This window comes from Gopherus flavomarginatus, chromosome 16 (genome assembly GCF_025201925.1).
Source record: "Gopherus flavomarginatus isolate rGopFla2 chromosome 16, rGopFla2.mat.asm, whole genome shotgun sequence".
Classification (NCBI taxonomy): domain Eukaryota; kingdom Metazoa; phylum Chordata; order Testudines; family Testudinidae; genus Gopherus; species Gopherus flavomarginatus.
Genome location: NC_066632.1, coordinates 22,781,212 through 22,807,215, shown reverse-complemented (window position 1 = coordinate 22,807,215; position 26,004 = coordinate 22,781,212). Strand labels below are relative to the sequence as shown.

At 48.5% G+C, this 26,004-nt stretch overlaps 1 protein-coding gene across 3 annotated transcripts; it reads left to right on the top strand.

Annotated features, from left to right (window-relative positions):
- Positions 1–477: 477 nt before the first annotated feature.
- On the top strand, positions 478–24,492 carry EIF4B (eukaryotic translation initiation factor 4B). 3 transcript variants are annotated; one of them, XM_050925334.1, is made up of 16 exons: positions 484–555; positions 1,981–2,062; positions 10,100–10,243; positions 11,064–11,272; positions 15,409–15,525; positions 15,730–15,784; positions 16,338–16,478; positions 17,684–17,806; positions 18,264–18,443; positions 18,621–18,858; positions 19,587–19,696; positions 20,238–20,454; positions 20,825–20,889; positions 22,613–22,712; positions 23,798–23,870; positions 24,313–24,492. In XM_050925334.1, the coding sequence occupies exons 2-16, from the start codon at positions 2,011–2,013 to the stop codon at positions 24,391–24,393; spliced, it is 1,905 nt and encodes a 634-aa protein (XP_050781291.1). In that variant the 5' UTR covers positions 484–555; positions 1,981–2,010; the 3' UTR covers positions 24,394–24,492. The 3 variants fall into 3 exon arrangements, with proteins under 3 accessions (XP_050781292.1, XP_050781291.1, XP_050781289.1); XM_050925332.1 differs by having other exon boundaries at positions 485–555; positions 20,822–20,889; XM_050925335.1 differs by lacking the exon at positions 1,981–2,062 and having other exon boundaries at positions 478–555; positions 20,822–20,889.
- Positions 24,493–26,004: the final 1,512 nt, after the last annotated feature.

Here is a 26,004-nt window from a genome sequence, read left to right as displayed (position 1 = left end):
ACTGCCCCCAACTACCCCAACCTAATTGCCCCCCCGAACTACCCCAACCCCACTAACTGCCCCCCAAACTACCCCAATTCCCACTAACTGCCCCCCAAACTAAACCAACCTAATTGCCCCCCCGAACTACCCCAACCCCACTAATTGCCCCAGAACTACCCCAACCCCACTAACTGCCCCCCAACTAGTCCCTCAAAACATTCCCAGCCCCCTCACTGCCCCCCACAGCCAACCAGAGACATCCTCAAAGGGAGGGTGGGGCCCCGCGGGGGGCGAGCACTGCTGACAGCCCCAGCAATTCCAGCTCAGAAACGCGAGAGCGCGCGGCGATGCGAAACGAAGAATCCCTCGTTATTTTCGTGCCTTCGCCCGCCCGCGGGGCTGGCCTTGGATTTGATGTGCACCGCCCGGCACCGCAGAATCAACCGCGCCCCCGCCCGCTTCCCCCTGGAGCCCCGCCCCTTCGGGAGGAGGGCTAGTGCCGCGCTATAGTCACGTGACGGCGCCATCCGGGTCCTTTGCCTTCTCTCCCTCTGCCCAACATGGCGGCTTCAGGTGAGTGGAGCTCGGCGGCCTCCGGGCCCTGGAGACCTGAGCCGGGCCCGGGTCCCTTCTCCGGCCCGAGAACTCCACCCGCTTCCTCGCCCCGGCCCGACCCTCGCCCTCCCCGGCCCGGGCGAGGCGAACCCTGTCGGTCCGTCTCCGCCACGCAGGGATCGCCCGCGCGCGCACCTCCCCTCAGGCCTCGCCGGCGTGCGCGCGCACCGCCCCCCTCCCCAGGCAGCCGGGGCGCGCGCGCCGCGGCTCGGAACGTTCCATCCCGGAACGTTCGGAGCCGCGGCGCGCGCCATCCTACAGTAAGCGGCGTGTGTGTGTGTGGTGGGGGGGGGGGCAGCTGGGGGAGGGGCGGCTCGCGCCGCCGGTGATTGACGGGGGAGCCAGATGGAACCTTCGGTCTCGTGACTGCGCAAGCGCAGGGATTGGCTGGCTGGGGCGGACACGGAGAGAGGAAGAAGGAGACTGGGCGGCACCCACGTGGGTGCGCTGGTGATTGGGGGGTGGAACAGCCACTGGCTGCGGGCGGTGCCCAGCCCGGGTGCGTGCGCGGGCCCATCTCTCCTGGGAGAGGGCGGGGTACGGGGCCCTGTCACTGCGCACCCAGTCCCCCCACCGCCACGTGGAGCCCCCCAGTGCTGCATCATCTCCCCCAGGACAGGGCCGGGGGGGCAGGGGGCCCCTGATTTCTCCCCCACCCCAAAACTAAGGGGTGTGGCCTGACTGCTGTACATAGAACCCCGTGGGGGGGGGGGGTCTGCGGCCTGCCCCCAGTGCTGGGTATCTCTTCTGCCTCCCACCCTGTGCCCTGAGGGGGTGTGAAGCTCCACACACCCCAGGGACCAGAGGGGGTGCAGTTTGCCCACTTGGTCCCTTTCTCAGGGGAGAAAAGGACAGCCCAGCCTGCACACTCGCCACGGGCTAGTTTGCATCTCATCTCTGTCCCCAGGGAGCTGGGTAGACCCTCTCCTGGGGGGTTGCACCTCTCTCTTGAACACATCATTGCCCCATGCCATTTTGCCTGGTCCTGTTGCAACACCCTTCTTCTTGCGCTGTAGAGTTGTCCCTCTCCCGAAGCAGGATCTGCTGCTGTCCTGGTCGTGGGTGGCAGGGATTCAGCGCCCCCTTGTACTGCAGGAAACGGGGGTTGTTGCCTGCTCTGTACAGCTCCTCTGCTCCTTTCTCTTTGATGTACGTGGCTCCCTGCCCCTTCCAAGCCTTGCTGTCTGCCCTGTATTTCTAATATGGTGCATAGGGTCAGGATGGAATTCCGGCGGGGTGGGAAAAAGCATTGCAGCATTTACTTTCCCTTCAGAATAAAAGGTGAAAGATTTGGCTTTTCTAAACTGAAAGGGCTTTCTCTGCTGTTGAGATTCATTTACCTCCCTGGATGATGTTGAACTTGAATTTCTATTACTGTCTTAGTCTGAAGAGTGACTTTTATATGCCTTTGAAATGCACCAGACTGCTCCATTATCTGCAGGTATTATCCAAAATAAGCTGGAAGGTACGTACCCTTGAATCTCCTAGCAGGGCTCTTCTTTCTAACCCTCTGAACCCCAGACCCCATGTTGAAGAGTTTAATCACATGCCCCTTATTACAAGTTATCCCTTTGGAACATTTCTTCAGCAAATGCTATTCATTTAGAAAACCTCTCTGGAGCTAAAGGCCTGTTTTTTTGGGGTCGGGGAAGCGCCATTGTTTAAATATAGTCTTATCCTGTCTGGAGCAGTGGGTCTCCCAGTAATTTATGTGAAAAATTGGCTTTACTCTGTTGGACTCTTCCTGGCACTCAGCCAGTATTGCTCCATTAAGAACTGAAGGGTCTGTAGCTATTGAGTCAGGATGCCTTTGTTTTAGGGCTATACTGAGGTTCTACAGTTTAACTAGGCAGAGAGCTTTTAAAATAAACTGACTTCTGTCTCTTATCTCACTGGCTACACTTCTGATGACAGTAACCACAAAAGCCCTAGCTGTATGAGAGTCCGTTGGTGCTAATTCGGTCGGCTGTGTCCCATTCAGTTCCCTAGAGAAAAGGCAGCAGAATTTGTGTGTTTTCTTGCATTTATTTTTCATAGGATGGTAAGTGCAGTGTTTGACATGTAGGAAAGATCAAGGCATGAGTATAATTGTTCGGGCAATTTTCTTCACTTCACTCACTTTTTCTCTAAAATGAGTAATAGTTTATCTTTCTGAGTTAAGTACACAATCAACTACATCCCATATGAACTGCAGTAACATTGCTTTCTCTCTCTGACTGAAATGTCAAGGCGGCATGGATAAGGATAGTTAAGCAAAACTGAAACACTCTGAAATTTGCAGATGCAATTTGGAGTTCCCCCAGCAGAACTGTAAGGTCCCATATTTCATAGCAAGCAGTTTGAGGCAGAAGTACCTGCCTTTCCCCTAGGTGTTTGCACAAACACGTCTGTAGCTGACTAGAACCTGAGCCCATGATGTGCTTGTGCATTGGTGCAGCCCAAAAAGCAAAATATTGCTTTGAGCTTAAGGATAAGGGAAAGTGATGAAACACACAATCTCTTAAGTCACTCATTTAGAGCTACATTAAATATCATACTTACAATGTACTAATTCTGCCTTGAATTTTTATTTTCACATTTGCTGGGTAATTTTTTGTAATGGAGTAAGTTTAAAAAAAAAATTAAAAATCTAGTATTTTCAATATTGCATCAAAGGGCAAGCAAATAGGCATTGTGCCTAGGCTAATCAAATTTCCCTACAGTTTTACAAAGCGGCATTAATAAAACGTAGATCTCAGTATGAGTGCCATACATCTCTTAATAATGGTAATGTTTCAATAAGCTAAGTTTGAGTAGAGCCAATAGCATATGATTTTTGTTTGTATATAGCAGCTGGGTAAATTCCAATTCCAAAAGCAGATGTTAAGAAAACACGCTTGGAGGGCTTGGTGCTCCCAGGTATAACTAGTGCCTAGTCTGGAGACTGCCTCCTTGATATGAGCAGAATCTGTTAATACTGGCCTTATTGGAAATCCACAACTGGCCAGAAAGGGCTTCTTTTGTCCAGGTGGCTTTCCCTGCATTGTTCTTCCTGAGCCATATGAGGTTTTGACAGGCTCAGTGATGCATAAGCAGCGAAGAAGTTGCTTCATACTGTTCGCTGCTCCTGCCTGTGACGTGTCAGCCATTTGATGCAAATTGAGCAGCCAGCCAGCCTGCAGGTTTTATGAATGCAGCCTCTGCTCTAGTTAGCAGTGCATTTGCTGTCATTTAGCAACCAGTCATTGACACCAAGTAGACTTCCTTGGGGGGTGGGAACATGCATGAAACACACCTTCAGCCACTTTTCTTTCTGAGCAACGCTTGCCTACAGCAGGAGGGCACTGCTGCTGCCGAGCCGCCAGTTCTTTTATCCTTGGCCGATTCCATAATTCCAGGAGTTTACTCCTGACAGCTGAACTTTAACTATCCTAGAGGACTAACCCAATTTTAATTCTCAGTCGTTGTAGACTCCAGTGCTTGAACAATTGATAGTTCCTGAAGGTTAGCTAGATTCCTCTGTCATCCTCATTTGCAAGAATTCTTGCAACCCCTGCTTGCCATGCTCCACAGTAGCATTCCCAGCAGATACGATAAAAACATCAGACCAGAGAACTTTGCAGGAAGGGGAGGCACTTTTGAGTCTTTTCAATTTCTTCTGCTGCATCAAGAGGGTCACCTTAAACATCGTGCAGCCTTTACCCCTGAGGGTTTCTGGAAGACTGCACAGGTAGCAGCATGTGGAATTTGCGTGACCACCTTTAAAATAACTACATTTTGTAAACTGAGCGGCTAATACAGTGGCGATGAACTTCTAAAGCTCACCCCAGGGTAGACTTTTCTCGTTTAGATCTAATTATCTATAGTGCTGTTTTAGTCACTGGTGAGGCCATCTTCTGCGCAGCGTCTGGAAATCTGGTTGCTGAATTAGGTGTGTGACAGGAATTGAGAGGGTAGAGCAGAAGGCAACCTGAAAGAAAAGAGATGTTTGCAGTGAAGTAGGTGGATGCTGATGTTATCATTTGAGTGATAGGGGAGGGAGGAAGCAATAAACCTGTGCCTCTGCTCAAATAGTTCCACTAAATTATACAGACCCTCCTTTAATCACTTCCTTCTGACAGATTTTGGGTATAGGGCATTATTCCTGAAACAGCTGTTCTAGGTAGAGTGCAAAGTGGGCTGGCCCTGTGATCAAATATTAATCATTGCTGTTATGTAAGAAGCCTAGCTGCAAGTCTTTTCTCTTCCTTCCATAGTCAGCATGGACTGTGTGTAGATGCCTCTGACCCCTCTGGATGACTGAGGGTACAACCACACTAGAAATGCTACAGCAGTGAGGCTGCAGTGCTGGAAAGCAGACACTTAACTACAGCGATGGAAAAACCCTAGCCATGGCAGTAGTAAAGCCACCTCTCCCAGACAAAGAATTCCTCCATCAACCTAGTGCTATCCACGCTGCGACTGAGGCTGGCTTAATTACATTGCACGAGGAATGAAACTTCGCAACCCTGAGCGATGTAGTTAAACCAACCGAACTTTGGCGTGTCGGCCAGCCCTGAGTGCTGTTGAGGGGCTCTGGAAAAGGCAGTATGGCTTAGTGGATAGAGCATTGGACTGGGATTTTGGGCCTGAGTTTCATTGCTGACTGTGGCCTTGGGGAAGTAGCTTCCTTGCTCTCTGCCTCAGTTTCCTCACCTGTAAAATTTGGATACTGATACTAACTTCCTTTGTAAAGTGCTTTGAGATCTACTGATAAGAAAGCACTGGCTAAGATCTCTGCTAGGAGGATAGTAACTGCAGGGCGGGCTTCATAGGTGATAGATTAAAATAGGGGCTAGCAAAATGGGATAGGAGAATCTACCCTATATGTTTATCGTCCTGACACCTCAAAATGCCTCCATAGGAAATGAGGGTCTTATTAACTGGATCTCACTGTTACTCCTTGGAACTCAGCCTGCAAGGCTGGAGGAGTTTTAAGGCTCCAAGTCCATTCCCATCTTGCTTGAGGTCAAAGCTGCCTGTGCCTCAGGGTTTTTTCCCCTCCTCCTCTTAACCTAGCCATGAAGTCATAATGCTGAATCTGTGATTTCACAGTTGCTTCCGTGGCAACAAAATGAGGTGGTTTAATAAAAAAAAGGACCATGTGGCTTTGCTGCAGGATTTAGTCTCTAGAGTGGGTTGGGGGAGGAAACTGAGGAGGACGAGCAGTTCAAGCAAATGCCATGTATCTTTGTTCAGGATCTGCCCGGTTACCATGCAGGCAGCAGAAGAAAGTAAGTAAACTTTCTTGAAGCTGCTGCGTCTGAACCAATTCATTTCATATACTGAGCTGCCCGGTAGGGCATGGGAAGTGCCTTGTAGTCAAACTTACTTGGGAAGATTATATGCTGCTGTAAGAAGTGTAGTTGTTTAATGTTGTGGGCAGTCAGGAGCGAGCCGCTGCTTGTGGAAGGGAAGAAAAGTCAGGTGGTGCTGGACTCCCTCAGTATGCTGGTAGGGAAAGCTGGGCAGGTTGCAGAGAAATCGATTTCTTGGGAGCTGCTGGAGGAGAAAGTCATGGAAAGACCCCCTCCCAATAGAAAATATCAAGCAGTCTCCAAGCTTGGGCGGAACAGAGGTAGGGAGGTGGGAGCAGAAAGAAAGGGAACAAATAGAAACACAGCAGGTACCGCTAAAAGTGTCCTTTGTGGGATGCCGAATGCAGTGGCCTACCCTTGATCTTCTGCAGAAGTCCCATTGATGTCCCTGGGACTAGATGGCCCTAGCTTAGCGGTCTGATTCCCCTCTCACCAATTTTATACCATTCTGGCTTCAGTGGCATTCCTTCCTATCATTTGAGTGGAGGAATAATCTGGCCCAGCTAATGAAAATACTTGGATAGCTTGCCTGTGAAGATGGGCACAGTGAAATCCTTGAGGCCCAGGCTTCATACAGCGTGCAGAGGGGGCACTAAAGGCTGAAGATCAAAGCCGGAACATCCTCAAGGAGCTAGTAGAAGCCAAAGAAGAGAGCAGACTTGCATCCTAAAGTCCCAGTACGTGTTCTGTGTCACTCCACATTGCTAAGCTTATTAATGCTGAACACATCCTCTGCCTAGTGTGTAGGTTTAAACCAGCCTGTGATATGGAAACGCCGTTTTAAAGACATTCTTTAAGACACTGAGTGAACACTGGTGATGGGTAAGCTTGCTCATATGACTTCTTTACCACCCCTAGGAAAGCCATTAGTGATTTGGAAAGCTTTGCATGGGGGTAGGAAGTGCTGCAAGTAATACCTGCTCTGACCAGCCTAAGGGGAATTCTAAAGAGCCTCCTAGGACCTGGCTAATCTTATCAAACATTATTTCACTGGGTGACATTGACTGGGTGGATGAGAGAAGCCTGATGGTCAGCCATGGAGTGCCCTGTTATCCTATGACAGGAAGCTGTGGAACCTGCCCATGTTCAGAGTCTACATGCTTGTGCACAACTGGCAACACGGTGGATGGGAGGCTGTAAAATTGGTTGCTGCCAGGTTATGGGCCTCTAGGACCGAAAATACTGATATCTGTCCACTTAAGATGGCAGCATTTCACTGCAGACTGGCAGGCTTTCCAAGCTTGTCTTTTCTTTTGTTTTGTTTTTTGTGTTGTTTTCCTCAGGTGGTTAAAGAGAATCAGCTGATAGGTCTCCTTTGGACGAAGGTGGTTACACTGCTCTGACAGCCCAAATCAGAAAGCCTAGGTTGTTTGCTGAAGCTTAAAATAAAGGGAAGATTTCCAAGAATGTCAAATTAGATTCAGAGCAAACAACAAAACTGCTGAGCAAAAAGAGTTGGCCCGTTCTGTGCCCCTCCCTGGGTGTTGGTAGAAGACACTTAGGATGAAGACCCTGTGGAGAGCATGGCTTAAAATTTCTGTGGCAGTTCTGGAGCAGTGACTTTTCAGTAGATATTCTTGGATGCCCAGAGAGTTTAGGTTTTCTGTAGGGCACAGTGTCCCAGGAGTTGCAGCAGAGGGCTAAAATAGCAGGGGTGAGGCTTCTTGCTATGCTACAATCTGGATTGAGACCAAAGGGGAACGTGAGGATACAAAGTAAGTCCAGTGTGCTGAAAGGTGGGGAATACGGTTGGGTAACGGGGGGGTATTATCAGATGTTCAATATGCAGACAGAACGCGATGTTACTCTTAGTGACTGCGGCTGTACAGCTACATGCTTGTAGCCAATTTGCTGTCATAATACTGATCCTCATCCACCAGAAGAAGAAACGTTTTTTTGTGCTGTCAGTGAGCAGTTCCCTGCTTGTACCAAAGAGAATGGTAGACGAGGGCTGGTTTATTGGCAGCTGCAGAACGTATTTGAAAGCTAGTAGGATCTTTTTCATAAAATGCATTTATTGAAAGGTACTAATTGTCACAATACAGAGGTCAGTTCTTCATTCCCTTGGCAGAAGGTTGGTAAGAGATCTGTTTGAAATGCAGCAACGCTTCTACTAAAGTTTATTGTAGCAACTACTAAAGATAAAAGGGCATAAATTTATTAGTGGTTTTGGATGCTCAGCATGAGATACTTTGGAAGAGCCTGACTCTCAAGTGTTCAGCATCTGTCCACTGAAAATTGAGCAGCTGTAAAATATCTTGAGTTGAGAACCCAAAATCACTGGTTGTTTCTGAAAACTTAAGCCAGGTTTATTAGAATTCCATCAACTTCTCTGTTTTAAAATGTCCAGTTTCCATTAACTCTCTTCAGTGCTTGTTTTTGGCCTTAAGGTGGCATTTTGAAAGTTTAAGGAAATTGCTTACTAGTTTTGGGTTACATGCAGGTGAAAATCTCTCTGGTGTTTTGTTTTGGTCTTTTTCCACCACAGAAACCCATATTGAGTTGTCTTGTACATATGTAATTCACATGCTGCAGTTGAAAAGCTGAATCTTTCAAGGTGGGTTATTTTGTGAGTGTGTATATAGGGGATCAGTAAGGAATTATGCTCTTGCTTTGCACATGCACAGCACAAATTTCCACTAAATGTGCAATGCTGTGCTGGTTACTGAATAACACAAATGTGATATCAGTGTTAACCACGGGGTGGTTTTGTGCTGTCATTTCATTGTACGGTTCCATAGTTCTGTCTGTGCGTGTGCAAGTACCTGATTAGTGTCTTAGTCTTTTTGTTAATGTAAACAAAACAGAAGTTGCCCAGATGTACAATTAAAGTTAGTTTTAAAACACAAGAGATGTGGCTGTCAGGCTTTCAGAATAGGGAATCTCCCTTGTTGCATGTATAAAATACCAGACTTATTGCATATTTGAGTGCACTTAAACCTATCTAAGGAACTTTTCTTGCCACGGTCACCATAGTATCTGAGCATCTCAGTCTTAAAAGCATTTCTCCTCACAACCTCTGTGTGAGGCAGAGCATGGCCGCTATCCTGATTTACTGGTGGCCTGAATCTCTGTGCTTCAGGTCCCATGTCGGCACTGCAAGCTATGCCACTGTAGCATAGACACTTCCTGCATCAAGGGAGGGGGGTTTTCTCTTGGAAAAGTGGTTTGACCTAGCCATGTTTACACTGACGTTTTTCACAGCCCTGAGTGATGTAGCTAAGTCAATCTAATTTTTATGTGTAGACCAGACCTCAGTAACTTATCATCTGAAGCCTGTAGCAGATCAGAGAATTGGTTAGCACTGACCACTGGACCATCCTTCCTCCGTAAAATAGACCATGAAAGGGTTCAAATGGGATACAGTCCTACCAGAGCGTCCAGTCGCTCTCATAGTTCAGGTGACCTGCATGCTTCTCAAGTAGCATTTCAGGCAGCTTGTTGGCAATAGTATATTACTCACTTAGAAGCCAGGAACTCCCAGCACAAGCAGAATGTATAGGGCTGTAGACTTTTCACAGGAAGGTCACAGAGGCCTTTGAATAATTGTCCGTTGTAAGTAAGATGTTGTGGGTGTCGCTGTAATTCATGTAGCTAAGGGATGCTCTGGGACAAAGGAATGAAAGTAGAGAGGGCCGTCTGAACCAACAAGGGCTAGGGAAAAAGTGGGGAATGTTCAAAGTGAGATTTTTTAATTGAAATCCAATCTATCAGAAGGGTCCTGAAGAGAACAGCAAAGCGGGTCTTTTCTCTGTCCCGTTCCCCTGAATCCTTAGGCCACAAGCCACAGCCAGCGATTCTAAGTGCTAGTGAGAATTCCTCTGGTGTCGGTTCATAGAGATGCCAATTAAAATAGCAGGAGTCAAATGCCCAACAAAAGTTATGGTGGAGACCCGTGAATAAAAAGTCTTTCAACTCCATAGACTAGTCTGGCAGTCTAATGCTATATAACAAATGGATGGCTTTTATTTTCCTAGTCTGTGGGAATGGTGGGGTGTGGTTCTGTGCTGGTGAGGTTTGGCCTGGAGGTGATACGTTGCTTCTCCTGAGCACGTAGGATACTTGCCTCTGTAGAGATCGTGATGAGCAGTAACTCCTCCATTCCCTGTCTTGTTGAATGGAATTAATTGTGCCCGGATGTTACTCAGATCTGTCCCCTTTAACAGCTAAGAAGAAGAACAAGAAGGGGAAAACCCTTACTCTGACGGACTTTCTGGCAGAGGATGGTGGCAGCGGTGGTGGCGGTGGACCCACCTTTATTCCAAAGCCAGTCAGCTGGGCCGATGAGACAGACGACTTGGAAGGAGATGGTACGTTCGTTCCCAAGTTTCCATACTGTTAGCATTCTGTCTCTAGGTGCTGTCCCTGAATAGCGTGTGTGTCAGTGAAACCTACTAATGTTAATACATCTTGAAGCTAAAAGATTACAGGGAAAGTGCCTTAATGTTTTTTTAGCTTGTTCCTGATGCACTTGACTGCACTTTGGTCAGTTTCACTGTCACGTTCTGTATATCGTTTCCCTGCATTTGTGAGAGTCTTATACATCAACGGGGAAAGAATGAAAATTTTCAGTGACACTTAGTATTTGGCACTATTTGTAACACCTAATTCCTTTGAGAGACTAGCTTGAGTTCTCTGCTTTATCTGAGGCTTGGTCTGGGGCTCGCAGCAGAGATGTCATGATTCAGGGATTCCGTCTAGGTAGCTCATTCCCTGACTCTGTCCCTTAGTGGCTGTACTCAGAGCTCACTGAAAACGTTTCTGTCTGCTGTATTTGACCATTTTGTTCCCATTTTCTCACCAGCTTGGTCTCTTGGTTTTTTTCCTTCGTCCAGTTTTGTTCATTAGCTGGATCTCATGTTTTTGTGCAGCATATGTGCTATGATATGTTGAGGGGGGAAAGGTGCCCTAAAATACATGACACGGTTGGATGTAATTGTGGGATTGTTTATAATATTGCTGAACACTTTTCTTTACCATCTTTAATGCCTTTATTTTACAGCTGAAGGGGGCTGCAAGTAAATTCAAACATTAATTGCAATGGAGATAGGATCCATGAGGCATCAACATCTATAAACTCTGGGGGACTTGCTCTGTGTCTCTTGACCATGTGCAGAATTTGTTTTCTAGTTTCCACCACTTGGCATAGTAATGATGATGATATGTACCGAGCCGCACCAATTGACCGGTCCATCCTGCCCACCGCACCTCGGGCTGCTCGGGAACCCAATATAGACAGAAGCCGTCTCCCAAAGTCGCCCCCTTACACTGCCTTTCTGGGAAATTTGCCTTATGATGTGTCAGAAGAGTCCATCAAGGACTTCTTCAGAGGACTCAACGTGAGTATTTATTATGCATAATGTTTAGTTTGTGTGACACATACAGGGGCCATGTGGCAGCAGAAAGCAGGTGGGACGTAACTTATGGCTTGTGGAATGCTCTCATCTATTGAGCTCTCAGCACCCTATAGAGGCTTGTGCTATTGTACCAGTTCTACAGACTGAAATGACTTGCCCAACATCACCCAAAAAGTGAATGGAGCTCGGAGTAAAGCCCAGAATTTTCCTGGCAGAATTGCCTGTATGGATCTCACTTCTGCATTGTTTGTGTCCTTGGCACTCAGTCCTGTTACATTCTGAGGCTGTGTCTACACTTCAAGCTGGGATGTAAGTTCCAGCTCAGGGTGATACACCCATGATTGAGCTAGTATGTGAAAAAAGAGTGGAGATGTATGCAATGGGAGAAGCTAGCCACTCCAAGTATGTGCTTTCTATCAGACGCCGAAGTTGGGGTGGCTAGCCCCTCCCACTGCTGCAGCTAGCCCGCTATTTTTAGCACGCTAACTTGATCAGAGTTAGTGTGGGTATGTCTCCTTAAGCTGGGAATTGCAACCCAGCTCAAAGCACAGACGTACCCATAATAGTATTGTCTTCTGGGGACCACCCGAGAGCATAAAAGCATTCATTGCAAGCCAGTCGCTGCTAAGAGCAGCTGAGGCAGCTCGCAGAAGCTAGAAGAACAAGTTGACTTCTAACAGAACAAGTATCTTTTAGAAGGTTTGTTACCAGAGCCCCAGGCTTCTCCATAACAATGGCCACTGATCAGGAGAGCCACTCCTGAAAGCATTTTATCTTGTGCACCATGAATAATCTGTCCCCCTCCTGTCTTTAGACCAAGCAAGGATAATTCTGCTTCTGTGGTTGATTTAGCGAGCTTGTCTACATAAAGGAAGCAGCTCCTGGTTCTGGTAGCAAAGGCAGACTGTGTCAGTCTCTTTCTGAGGATCTGATACTATCTTCCACTGGCAGATGATCTGGATGTGTCTTCTCCTTGGCATTAGGGTGCAAAGTTGGGATTGTCTTCCTCTATGAACCCTTAGCTGCCAGCAGGACTATGTAAGGTCTGTGGGACTCTGGTAATGCAGTCTTCAGATGCCCATAAAGTCTGAACAGCCAGAGACCAGACATCTTACGTGAATACGTATGGGGTTCCACAGGTTCAGCCTGAAGGAGAGTTTCTTCTGGGTTTCATCTGTGGTATTTGCTAGACTGGGTGACAACTTGACTGAGGAAAGAAACAGCTTTAAAGAGGAGTTCGGATTGCTATGAACTATTAATTCAGTCCTAATCAAGCAGGAGGCTCAAACTGTCTTCTCTTGGAAGGCCTGGAGTAGAAGGGAGTGGTGCTGAAGGGAGAGAATTACAGGTAGGAAATTTTTCCCCTTCCTGAAATAACACAAGCATTACAGTGGTAATATGTAATATTACTTGATGTCCTATTGGGTGTTGAACTGAACGTTGCCCACGTGATGATGAGCTCCGCTGCTCACAGCAGATTATGTTCAAAATGACATTGCTTGCATTTCTTGTCCATTTCAGCTTGCATCTATAACTCATTTGTTCTTCCTACTGATGCAGCATCCTCTCCTTCTTGGAAGTAATAGCATGGGTGAAACTCCTGCAGCAAACCATGAGTCAGATGGCAGCCTGCGGGATAACAGCTGAGGGTTAGGCAGCCCCTGGGATGGGATCTCTTCCACTCCCTAGTCAAACTTGCTCTCCAGCCTGTTCACCAGAGGGAGCAGGATCGGGTGTTGCCTATGACATGCGCAAGTTGCCTATGACAGTACAACAGGGGACCATGACAGCGTCCTGGCCATTGCAATAGACTTCATAGCTCCTGCTGCATATAGCAGCCTAGGACTGTGCCGAAGACCTAGAATACTTAGCATGCAGTGAAGAAGCCATTTCTCATCTCATATGCTCCAAGTTCCACATACGCCTCTACCCCAATATAACACGGTAAAGCAGCACTTCGGGAGGGCGGGGGGCTATACAGTCTGGCGGATCAAAGCAAGTTCGATATAACATGGTTTCACCTATAATGCGGTAAGATTTTTTGGCTCCCAAGGACAGCGTTATATCGGAGTAGAGGTGTATCTGAAAAATAAGGAAGAGATGAGCTCTAGTAAGTGGCTAAGAGTGGATGGGGGCTTAATCTGTGGCGCAGCTGGGAGTAGAACCCGGGGGTCCCAGGCCCAGTTTTGCCACTGTCTTGCTGGACAGTCTTGGGAAAGACTTTGCTTCAGTGTCACCATCTAGAGAGGCCGTGGTAGCTTTAGGTGGCTGGCAATGGTGAGTGTGCCTCTTAGAGGTGACCAATGTACTGTATCGGGCTTTGCCTACGCTACCACTTTTGTCAGGAAAACGTGTCAGTTGACACAAATTTAATCGGCAAAAGTGATGATGTGGACAGCACTATGCCAGCAGGAGAGCTCTCTCCTGCCGGCAAACTATCTACATGGGAGACCTTACACAGCAGCATAGCTGTAGCGGTACAGGTGACATAGCCTTACAGGTGACATAGCCTTACGTAACCAGTTGGTGAACTGGTTGGTATCTTTGCACTTCAGAGTAAGGGACTGCCTTGTTCATTTCCTGCCAACCAATCTCTATGGCATTCTGACGCTTATAATCCTCCAATACTTGCCCCCATCCTCTACTTACACCCTAGGTGCATTAGCCGATGACTAGGTACTTTTGGTGGTGGTGGTCCATGCTTCCGAAAGACACCACTGAGCTACCCTAGCTGGCAAGCTGATGTTTTTTCTTCCAGCAGCAAAAACCTCTTGTTCTGACTGAGTCAAACTGAGCAAATTCGATAGGGAAATATTAATGGGGTGTGTGTGCGTGCATAATAAATACGAGATGTCAGTTTAATGACCATCGTGAGAATATTTCCTTCCTCACTTGCCGAGCTGCAGCTTTGCCCATATCATTCACTCTTAACCACTACCCAACAGCTTCTGTAATTCTTTATCAAGCCGATGGTGACTTATCTGAACACAGTTTGAGTTCCTTGTTTGAGTGTAACCTCTACAAACCTCTGTGGTGGTGGTATGCTGAAGCTTTGAGCTGTGTGCTGTGCTTCTCTAAGCAGGAAGCACAACTGGGAGCAACTGTGCTTATGAAGAAGTTAATCAAGTGGAAATCATGAATGTGATAGAATTTGGTTTCGCCTTTGAAGTGACATTTACTACTTTAAGCAAATTGTACTGTAAGCGGTGATATTAGTTTAAGTTCTGCATCCCAAACCTAATGGTAAGCGTGGTGTTAGCTGCCCTTCCTGGCAGTGGGATGTCACCTGTAGTTAATTGTGCAGCTGGCTATAAAGCTGCCTTTCCTGTTTTCTGTAATCTAGCTTGAAAGGTCTTGCAATTTCTGACCTGCTTCAATGCACCTTATATGAGGACCTTATCCGGTCATACTAAGTAAGCTGTGGAAATGGATGGGGTTCATAGGCCGCATTCATTGCTGGGTGGGGAGAGTGCTCATATAATGTGCAAACATCCTTTTGCAAATTGTGTAAGTGTGAAACGTTCTGACCTGTGTTGCCAGTTCTAACCCCAGCCTAGGTCAGTTCTGGTCAGTGCTCTTCTTAGACCGATGTGCAATGGGGAGGAAGGGGCAGCAGTTGTCTCTGCTGCTGGTAGGTCTCAGCAGAGGTTAAAGATTGAAAGACTCGCAGACCTTGTTTTCACCAGGAATGGCAAGTTAGCTTGCTCTACCACTGCCTGTGTTTTCCCTGTTCTGTGGATAGAGACCTTCAGTCTCCAGGACTGAAAGTCAGGCATCATTTACCAGTGCCAAATTCTTCATTCCAAACTGCTATCTGGCTTCTCAGACAATAGTACTTTAAACAGGAGCCAGGTGTTTCTGATATACTAATCCTCTTATTTGCCTGCAAGCGAACTTTGCTGTCCGGCTTGCTTAATTCATAAATCTTATTTGAGTCACATGACTTTGGATAAGTCAGCATCTCGTATTTGGAGACCACATGCTTTCTCCAGTGGATTTGAACTGCCAGATGAATGTGTTGTTAAACCCAATCCTATTCAGTCTTCCTCTGCATCGCTCATCAAGGGATCCTGACCCTTCTAATGAGAATCTTCCATTCTGTTCCCAATTGACTGCAGATAAGTGCTGTGCGTTTGCCCCGGGAACCTACTAACCCAGAGAGGTTGAAAGGTTTTGGTTATGCCGAGTTTGAAGACCTTGACTCCTTGCTCCGGGCTCTGAGCCTCAATGAAGAGGTGAGTTGAAACCCTCAAAGAAATGGGATCAAAGCAATTCCCAAAACTCTTGCTTCCAGACCCCAGGTGGCATCACAGGGTGTTCTGGGGCCTAGTTAATGGACACTGTGCCTCAAAGTGTTCACAGATCTCCCTAGAACAAACTGTCTAGGCACCCCACATCCTCAGGCTGAAAGGCTAATGAATCTGGTGTTGTGTGTTCAGTCTCTAGGGAACAGAAGGATACGAGTGGATGTTGCTGATCAAGCTCAGGATAAAGGTGAGAACTGCCTGGAATAGGTAGCAATTTTCTTCTCCGATCAGATAAACTGCTGACAAATTAGGCACCACTCCGCAAGGCAACTGTCCTCATGACTGAATCTGCCTTAGCACTGGAGCGCCTGAAGAGCTGGCTGGCAGCCTTACTTCCCTCTGACCTAAATAGTTCAAAGGCAGCATACAAGCCCTCCTTGTTCATGCGTGCTGTTCTCAGACTCACTGCAGGGCCCAGGCTTCTGCACGTCTGCAGGCTTTGCTAAAGGGGTAGCTGGACTGTTTAGAGGCTGCTGGCTACCTGTCAGCAACATTAGGGCAGCCCTCTGCCCCACTGTCCTTGAATCTGGCCGGGGCTGTCATCCTTCTAAAGCATCAGTCAGAGGTTCTTGTTGCCATTGGTGTATTAACTGCAAGGCGACATGCCCAACGCAGGGACGCCGTATTAGTCTCAGTGCATTTCATATCCGTGGATTTCCCCTTGGGTGCTCAGCTCTTGGGCATTTGAAGACTTGACCTAGCAAGCCTGACTCAACTGTCTGGTTCCCTTCCTCCTGCAGACAGGGACGATCGCTCCTTCGGCAGAGATCGTGATCGCAACCGGGACTCAGAGAGATTTGAGACTGACTGGAGGGCTCGTCCTGCTACTGATAGCTTCGATGATTACCCTCCACGCAGGAGCGAGGATAGCTTTGGAGACCGTGAGTTGGCCAAGAACCCTCCCCATAGATACTATGATGAGCGTAGTCATTAAACGCTACCTGTGAAATGTTAGTTCCACGCCTCTTCTTGGGTTTCTTCTGGGATTTGCTGAGGGTGGGAATTTATTGGCTTCCTAGAGTGGATCTGCAGATTCCCAGATTTGAGGAGTCCGATCCTGTGTACCCCTCAGACTCCAGCAATATCCTTCCTTTTGGGATAGTGTCTGCTGGAAAACCACATCACCATGGTATCCTAGCGTGCTTATTTTCAGCTCTGCACATGCTGACCAATTCAGTTACTGGGTGGAGGCCAGATAGATTCTGTGTAGATAGGCTGAGGTGTTTGACTGGGACCAGGAGATCTGAGGCCTGCTCCCAGCTCTGCAACAGCTTTGTCATGTGACCTCGAGCAGGTTCATCTCGGTTCCTCTGTTTCCCATCTGCAAAATGAGTAATGCTTCCCTGCCATACCGCGGTGTTGAGAGTAATGTACGTGACATTTCAGTACCATAGTGGCAAGTGCTGTAGACAGTCTGATGAAATATGTGATTCAACAAGTGATCAAAGGTGGGAGGAATGAATTGAACCATGTATAGTCTTTGCCAGCTGAGCTCCTTGGGACAGTGTGTCAATTTAGGGCATGTTTACACTATAAAATTAAGTCAACATACAGCCACTGCAGTAGTTTAATTTGATTTTTAATGTCCACACTGCTCCTTCTGTCCACGCTCACTCAGCGCACTTGCACCAATTTAACAGATGTTGTGGGGCGCAGTCAACTGGAGCCCTGCCCCCCTGAGGCTGACAGCTGGAACCCTGCTGCATCCTCCAACATCCCCTTACCACAAGGTGACCACGGATCAGGCTCTCCTCTCCCCAACCCCTCAATCCCTCATCAGCTGTCAGCCCTGGGCTTGGGCTCCGGCTTTCAGCCCCGGGAGGCAACAGGTGATGTAAGCAACGCATTGTCTGCATGGACACTGTGTTAACCCAACTACATTGGCTTAAGCATTACACCTTTTGCTGACATGGAATTAAATCGGTGTGGTGGGTGACTTGCATCGGCAGAAGCTACTTTAGGTCAGTGTAAACTGCCTTACATCAGCCTAACTTTGTAGTGTAGACTGAGCCTCAGTGTTTTGGGAATAGTGCGTAGTCGTCCAATACTGTCTGTCTTGTACTGTAACCTTCCTTTCTCTCTTTAGGGTATCGGGACCGCGATCGTTACAACGATTCGGACCGGTATCGCGATGGCCCTCGCAGGGATATGGATCGCTTTGGGGGCCGAGATCGTTACGATGACCGTAGTAGAGACTACGATAGAGGAGGTAGTATGGCTTCAGAGGCTTTCCTATAATCTGAGGGATCATGGTCTAAAACTGCACATCAATTGGAGTCTGTTTCTGTCCAGAGCTTGCGCTGACCATTGACAAACCACTCAGTTGTGCAGCTCCTAGGGCTGTTGTTTTTCCTCATTCTAGAAGTGGGAGATGAACAGTAGGCCAGTCATTGTATGCCTCTGAGCTGCAGTCCACTTAATCCTCTGGGTGCTAGATGGTATGCACTGCCCTTCCCTGATACTTGCATTTCATAGTGCCAACTGGCTGAGCAGATCCAGAGAGGTTGGGTTGGCTGCACCATTGCCCCTTTCTTGCCTTCCTGTTTGGGGAATGTTGCGTAAACCTGGAAGTGCCTCCCTCTCCTGCACTTCATCAGCCATCCTCTGGTGTAATGCTCCATTGCTCAGGAGTAACCAGCACTGCTTTCCCTCTCCTCTTCCTGTAGGCTACGATTCCAGGGTGGGCAGCGGCCGGAGAGCCTTTGGCACTGGTTACCGTCGGGACGATGACTTCAGAGGGGGCGGTGACCGTTATGAAGATCGCTATGAAAGGAGGGACGACAGGGTGGACAGGTGGAGCTCCCGGGATGACTACGCCCGGGATGACATTCGTCGTGATGATAGGGGTAACGCTCTACTTGTTCTCAGGTGGGCTCAATAGCTGGAAGGAAGCTGAGCTTGGAGGGCTGGTAGCCTGTGCATCCAGTGCTCCTGCCTCCTCCCAGCTGGGTCTTCCTGGGGTCCTGTTCTGAGCAGATCCCATGGCATTTGCCCTCAGTCACTGTCCACTTCATCCAATGTAGGTCCTACTCAGAGGCCAAAACTGAACCTGAAACCACGCAGCGCCCCCAAGGAGGAAGACTCTTCAGTGGCCCCTGCCACTCAGTCCAGCCGCGCAGCCTCTATCTTTGGGGGTGCCAAGCCTGTGGACACGGCCGCAAGGGAGCGGGAAGTGGAAGAACGGCTACAGAAGGAGCAGGAGAAGCTGCAGCGTCAACTGGAGGATGATAAACCAAGGCTAGAAAGGCGGCCCCGAGAGAGGTAGGTGGCAGGATAGGGCTGGAACACCATTGGGAGCAGCTCTCTATGTGAGCTGCCAGACTGCACCTAGTGGTTGTGTGGTGTGCACACTGCCCAACTCGCCACATCCTTCTAAATTGTTCATGCTAGGTTGCTGAGGCTCAGCACGCCTGCAAAGCTGTGTAGCCCTCTGATAAAGGGTGCTGGAGATGTGACTGTTCCCCTCTGTAATATTGCAACGTCTGTTTGTTTTCATCCTTTGGAATAATGTTGTCAAAGGCCATACATTTGTTAGAATTCCAGGCGGCTCTATAAACCTAAAAGGAGCGGTCGGCCCTAGCACTGGGCTCCTGCTATGTCCTATTCACCGAGGCGGCTGTACTTTCTTGACTTATATTGTCAAAGATGATTGGCTTGATTCTCTCTTGGGTGACTTCTGAAGAGAGGCAGCCTTGTCCAGTGGGTAGGGCCTGGGCCTGGGAGTTGAGACGCGAGTTCTAGTCTTGCCTTGGGCAAATCTGTTAATCTCTGTGCTTCACGTTGCCCATCTGTCAAAGAAAAGTAGTGGTGATAGCCCTCCTTTGCTGTCTCTCTTAAGATCAGCAGATGGGAAGTGCCAAGCAATTGTACTGCCTTCCCCAGCTCTGAGCTGCAGAGGGGCCCTTTACCCATGCTCTCCTCCAGCCCCGCACCCAGTTCTTACTGAATATTGCAGTTTGATCAGACTTTCTTCCCCGTTTCTATTATAGGCACCCCAGCTGGCGTAGTGAAGAGAACCAGGAGCGCTCACGGACAGGGAGTGAGTCCTCACAGACAGGGAGCACAGGCCCATCCGTGGGAACTGGCCCAACAGGAAGAAGTAAGTCGAGGACAGGATGAGTTGGCCTGGAGCAAGCCTGCCTTTGTCAACTCTTGTTTCCCAAGTCGGTTGCTTAGCCCCACTTCTGTTGAAAGCCCCGTTGCGTGTGGGGAAGGATCCCTAGCAAGACTTGGTGGGTGGTTGCACAGGACCAAGAACATCTGTGACGCTCAAACGTTTGTTCACCAGACTCCTCTGGTGCAACCTCCATCATCGTACCCATTTTCTGTCCCGTAACAGAGCAGGTGCTATGTCAGGCCTAGCTTCCTGGCTGCTCTAGCGATCAGGTTTTAGTGGTCATTGGCTACACAAGAGCCACTTGTCAGGTTACTCGTGGGTATTGTTAGGTCAAACCTTCTGGTCTCAGAGAGGCAAGAATCCTAAGATGATAGTTAAGGGGCTGTCGAGATCAATGACCCAGGCTGCCCAGATTGGAATAATTAGGGACCTGTCCAAATCAGCTCCCTTGGACTAGATACATTTGGGGGAAGTCTTGCCTGCCCACATTCATTGTGCTCACTGCCATCTCCCGTCCTTATAGCCACCCGAAGGAGAGAGAGTGAGAAGTCCTTGGAAAATGAAACCTTCAGCAAAGAGGACGATGCCCCGTCTCCCACCTCCAAGATCCCCAAGGAAGAGAAGCTCCCTTTGAAAGTGATGCCAGCACCACCGCCGAAGGAGAACGCCTGGGTTAAACGCAGCAGCAATCCCCCTGCCCGCTCCCTGAGCTCTGACGCGGAGCAGCACTCTCCTACAAGGTGAGTTTGTACTGAGCCCCTGCTTGGGGTCTGATCTGTCAGCCCTAGATGCTTGCAAGGAGCTCCGGTTACAGAAGGGAGGTTAAAACTCCCATGGAGATGAGCTTCTGTTCTGTTCTCCACTGAAACAATGATGAATTACAGCATGCACCTTCTGGAGCTTAGCTTCAGGCAGTGGCCTCAAGTTTGAGTCTGGTTTTGGTGCTTCTGGTTGCTTCTTGTATGACCCACATGTGGCTGCTGAAATCTTAGATCCAAGGCCGAGGTTCATCAAGAAGCAAATAGCTCTCAAAGTCAGCAGTATCCCAAGCACCTGTCAGAGGATGCAGCATCCCTGATGTTCACATGTTTTATTCTTTTTTCCTAGCGGCAGCCAGGCAGCACCAGCCCAGCTGTCAGAGGACAGAGCACCACCTAAGAGTGCTCCCAGGAAAGGTACGGTCAGGGTTTGTTTTCACTTGTAGGGCAAGAAGGGTTGAGAATTCCCGAGGTGGACTAACCCTGCTGCTCCCTGGTTCGATGCCCTTAGTTATATGGCATTAGCACTGCGGAATTAAGGGGTGGTTCCAGGTTTGGGAATTGCTATTGTTCGTATGGCTTTATTGATGTCAGCAGGACCAAAGGGTAAAAAACTCTATTCAAGTTCTAGTGACCTTAAGCTGTTCCTCTGCTGGACAGTAGAGGGCAGCAGTCGCCTCCCTGCATTGATGGGAGCCGAAGTGGACAGTTCCTTCAGACATCCGCATAGATGTGTGACCAGCCGCAAAGGGAGAACTGCCATGGGTCTGAAAGTGTAACCGCTCACTAGCCGGAATTTCTGTTGGAGTTTCTGTGATTGGGGAAACCTCACTTCCTGTGCTGTTGTGACTCAACGCTGGCTTAACTGGTTTAGGGGGTGGATTAACCTGAAGAGTGCTGAATTAACAGCCCAGGAAAACAGAGATTCAGGTCCTCTGCCTGCATAGAGACCGTAACAATGCCACTGACTGCGGCCTGTGTAGGAGACTGTTGGAAAACAGCACATTTTGAAGCAAGCATAAGGAGGCCGTAGTCTGAGGTAGCATGTGCGAGATGGTTCAGGAGGCATCTTCCAAGGAATGTAATTCGACCTCAGATCATCTTGGATAGGGCTCTACGAAATTCACAGCCATGAAAAACGCAGCATGGATTTTGAAATCTGGTCTTTCGTGCTTTTTCCCTCTACAGCTTTCATGAGCGAGACTAGTGTTTCTCAGATTGGGGGTCCAGACCCTAAAAGGGAGTTTTGGGGTATCACAAGATTGTTTTACGGGGGTCGTGGTATTACCACCCTTACTTCTGCGCTGCCTTCAGAGCTGGGTGGCCAAAGAGCGGCTGCTGTTGGGCAGGCACTCAGCTCCGAAGGCAGCACCCTGCCAGCAGCAGCGCAGAAGTAAGGGTGGCAATACCGTACCGTGCTGCACTTACTTCTGCACTGCTGCTGGCGGCAGCTCTGCTTTCGGAGCTGTGCTCCCAGCCAGCAGCAGCATGAAATTTATGATTTTTAAAATCCTATGACCATGAAATTGACTAAAATGGACCATGAATTTGGTAGAGCCCTACTTATCGGGGAAGGGATACTCAGAACTGCCTTTGGGATCCCTGAATTCTAGAAAGAGGATTTCATAAAAGGGAGAAGCAAGTCATAGATGAATCCTAAAATTCTTAGACTTGACATGGAGGCTGCTTAAGGAACTGAGGGTCACAGAAGACATGCTAAACAAAAGAGGAAGCAGGAAGGCAAAGAAAAACTAGGAGTGTGAAATGTCAAAGGGGCCAGTTGGGCTGTATAGGCATCCGTCCGAACATGGACAGCCAGCCCTTGTGGAGCTAATAGAGACAAGCAGGTAATAGGCAGGCTGGAACTTAAGAAGGCTTAGGTGGATTTTGGGCCTTGACTGTAAGCTGTTTGGGGTAGTAGTGTGCCGTGTGTATCACAGGCTGCCTAAGGGCTTGCTAAAAACACATGACAGAACTTTGAGTGTGCAGCCGTAGGGTCCACCCGACATCTAGTGTACAGCAGGCTAGTACACTCCAGCTTGCTGCGCTGGAACCATTCAGATACACAGGTGTTAAGTGGTTGGTTGAGATTTTGCTATGTTAGTGAGAGGGAAGGTTTCATCAGCTCTTTTTTCTTCAGGAGATGAGAACAAACTAGATGAGGGGAAGGAGAGCGTTCCAAAAGGTCGAAGTGGCCCAGGAGACGGAGGCAGCAGAGATCATTGGCAAGATTCAGATAGGTGTGTCTGTCAGTCTTGCGGTGCCTCATCTTCCCCTTCTCCTCCCGTCAGTCCTATTTCAACAACTGTTTCAGATTTGAGCAGGATTCCAGTGTCCTGCACCAGCCCCCTCTGACCTAACCAGCGGCAGGTGTAGAGTGTCTGACCATCTGCCGTGCTGGGGTCAGGCCTTAAATAGCCACAGGCTTCTGTGTACTGAGCTGTTACTGCCTCGGTAATGCCGATGCTTCCAAGCTGGGAGCCGGTTTTGCCTGGTTCAGCACCCATTGCCAACTGAAGCACAAAGCACTGGCTGGTGTAATGGTCTCATGACTCCTCGTTCTCCAGTTGGGCCTGCGGCGGGGTGGTCTGTTACAATAGACTGTGCCAGGGATTTAAAAAACACTGCACCACCTGAGCTGACCTCAGTTTTAGTTCTAACTTCAAAATGCTCATTTTGGACCTTTACCAGAAGGCTAAAATCCAGCCCTGCAGGTCTTCCCCTGCATTCCCTAGACACCTTGTCAGCATCTCCCCCATAGCCCTGCCTCAGTGATGCTGCTACCACCAAGGCCCGTAACCCTTCTCTTCTCATTTAAGTCCCTAGGTTTTTGCTAGAGCATTCATACAGGTGGCTTTTATGTGAAAGGGCTGAAGTCAGAGAGCTGAGCATGTTATAGCTGTGCCCTTGGGGACGGGCCAGTACTCCCTTCCTCGTCCACCTTCCGAGCTCTTAATCATCTAGCAGTAGTCAGTAAAATAGCTACCCGGCCTCCCTCGCCACCAGAAGTAGGCACATGCGTCTTCCTTAATTCCCCTGTGGAGGATCTATAAAGCCAGTGTCCCTCCTTAACTGCAGTGGTGCATGCTGTGTCTGGTCAGCAGTCAGCACTGGGCTGAGAACCAGGCTGTGTGAAACACCAATGGCTAGCCTGTACGTTCAGTGTGAAATTGGCCATTTTCTCTTCTCCTTGATTGGCACCCCTTTCAAATCCAGTGTGCACCTATCGTGGGCACAGCTGTAGCTTGGTAGCGGCGCACTGGCTCTGTTGGCAGCTCTGCCAGCTAAATGAACGCTTGTTCAGCTGAAACTCTGACTCTTGCAGGAAAGAGAGCAAGAAGGATCATGACTCGCAATCTGCATCTGAGCCAAAGAAACCTGACGAGAATACAGCCTCTGTAAGCATTTAATCTACTAGCTGCTGCTCGAAGCACAGGGCAGCGTGTGGGGAGAGGAGGGTTGGCCTTGCAGTTAAAGATGCTGGACTGAGATTTCAGAAACCTCAGTTTGATCCTACCTGTTCCGTGGGCTTCTCAAGTGCCATCTACTTCTTCTGTTCCCCATCTGTAAGATCAGACTATTCTGCCTCTACCTCTTATGTGGGAATATAAATTCATTGTTTGGGAAGTACTCGCATACTATGGTAAGGGGTGTGGGGTATAAATCCCTTGATTAAAAACCACAGTGAAACCCTTTGGTAGGGAGTGTGTGTGGGTGTGATTCTCCTATGAAATGCTCTATCCAAACTGAAGTGTCAGGCTACTGAACTCTGTCACAAAGAGGCTGCAGAGTTGCTGTCCTGATGTTCATTCCCCGTTTAACCTGCTGTATTTCTTGCAGAAGTTCAGCTACGTTAGCAAGTACGCTGCTCTGTCAGTGGATGGTGAAGATGAAGTGGAGGAAGACAATTACACTGATTAAAATCTCCAGACCCTGCGCTGTCTCCTAGCCGATCGCCACCCAGGAACATAGGAAAAGCAAACCAAACCAGACGAGACAGAAATAAAATGTAAAACTCAACATCTCCTGGAGACCTTTCTTAAACTTTTTTTAAAAACAAAAGGAAACCATTTCTCTTGCATGCTGCTGCAGCCTTTAAAGTATTGAACTAACTGGAGAATCTCTGCAAAGTGTAGCGAGAGAGAAGTGCAAGTTTTAAAAAGAAAAGGGCGACTCAGCATGGTTTCCAGCGTGACTTGAGCATAGGCCCTGTCACTTAGAGTGGACGGTTTAACATGTTAGCCAGCCAGGTGTCTTGGAGAAGCCTGAGCAGATTGGGCAGTAGGACAGCTAATTAAGGAAGAACTGGCTTTTCTCCCTCATCTTGCTAGCCTAAATGGATGAATTCTGCAATGTTACCTTAATAAATGATCACTTTGAAGGTAGGGTATCTAGTCCATGAGGTTATTCTAGCTTCCTTCCTTAAGCGTCCAGCTCTTCCTTTCCAAAATCCAGTGCAATACAAAGCGTTACCCAGTGCACTAGGGAAGGAGAAGACTGTCTTGCTGTCCCAACAGTGGAGGATGGGATGAGATGTTGAGGTAGAGAGGGGGTGTTGAACCGTGCCCGTCTCTGAAATGAGCTTCGAATTCTGACACTCGTCTCTGAAAGTGATGCACCAGGTCAGGCCATTTGATCCAGGAAAGAACAGGCAGGCTCTCCAGTGAACACCAGCAGCAGCCCCTTGGGCAGTGAAGAGCCTCAGACAGCAGTCAGTTGGAAAAGAGTTGAGCATGCTAACAAAGTAGTGAAAGTCCTCCCTTTGGAGGCACAAATGCTCAGCTCCCCTCCTCCGAGCCCTGCTGGGACTGACAGACCTTTCAGGATCTGTCATCTTCCCATGGGTTGGTATCTGCCTCTCTTGGAATCTCTTCTCCCCTCCTTAGCCACCTTCTCTCCACTTCTTTAATCACCTGGTGTCACCCCTTTCACACACGTTTTAAATAGCACCCCTCTCCTTGAGTGAGAGCTCCCTCTTCTGGCTGGGCATGTAGACCTATCGAGATGCACGGGAGGGCAAGCTGGATAGCCTAAAGGCTGTCTCTGGGTGCACGGAGCAGGCTGCACTACTGTGCCTTCAGAACGTGTTCCTGCCCCCTCTGTATCTGCTTGTCCAACTCCCTCTCTCCACTTGGACAAGCAGGCAGACAGCATTGGTGGCATAGGCCCGTGTACAGGGAATACCTGACCCAGACTTCCACTGAAGAGAGATTCTCCAGTCCCTAAATATTCAGTGGCCTAAAACTGGCAAGGTCTTAAAAGTCAGATTCTAAATTTTTAGCCGTTTTAATTTACCTCACTAGGTTTCCTGAGCTGACGGCAGAGTTGTGATAATCTCATGGCATAGTCAAGCCATCACGAGGGTTTCACCGCCTTCTAAAGAATATGATTCTCAGAAAGAACCCATTCATGGTGTAGCATATCTGGATTGCAAGACTATAGACAATACTCATTTGATTGACAAGGTGTGCACCCATTCATTCATTGTCGCCTTTTTACCTTAGTTGGTGGGAGGAGAATTGCACAAATGCT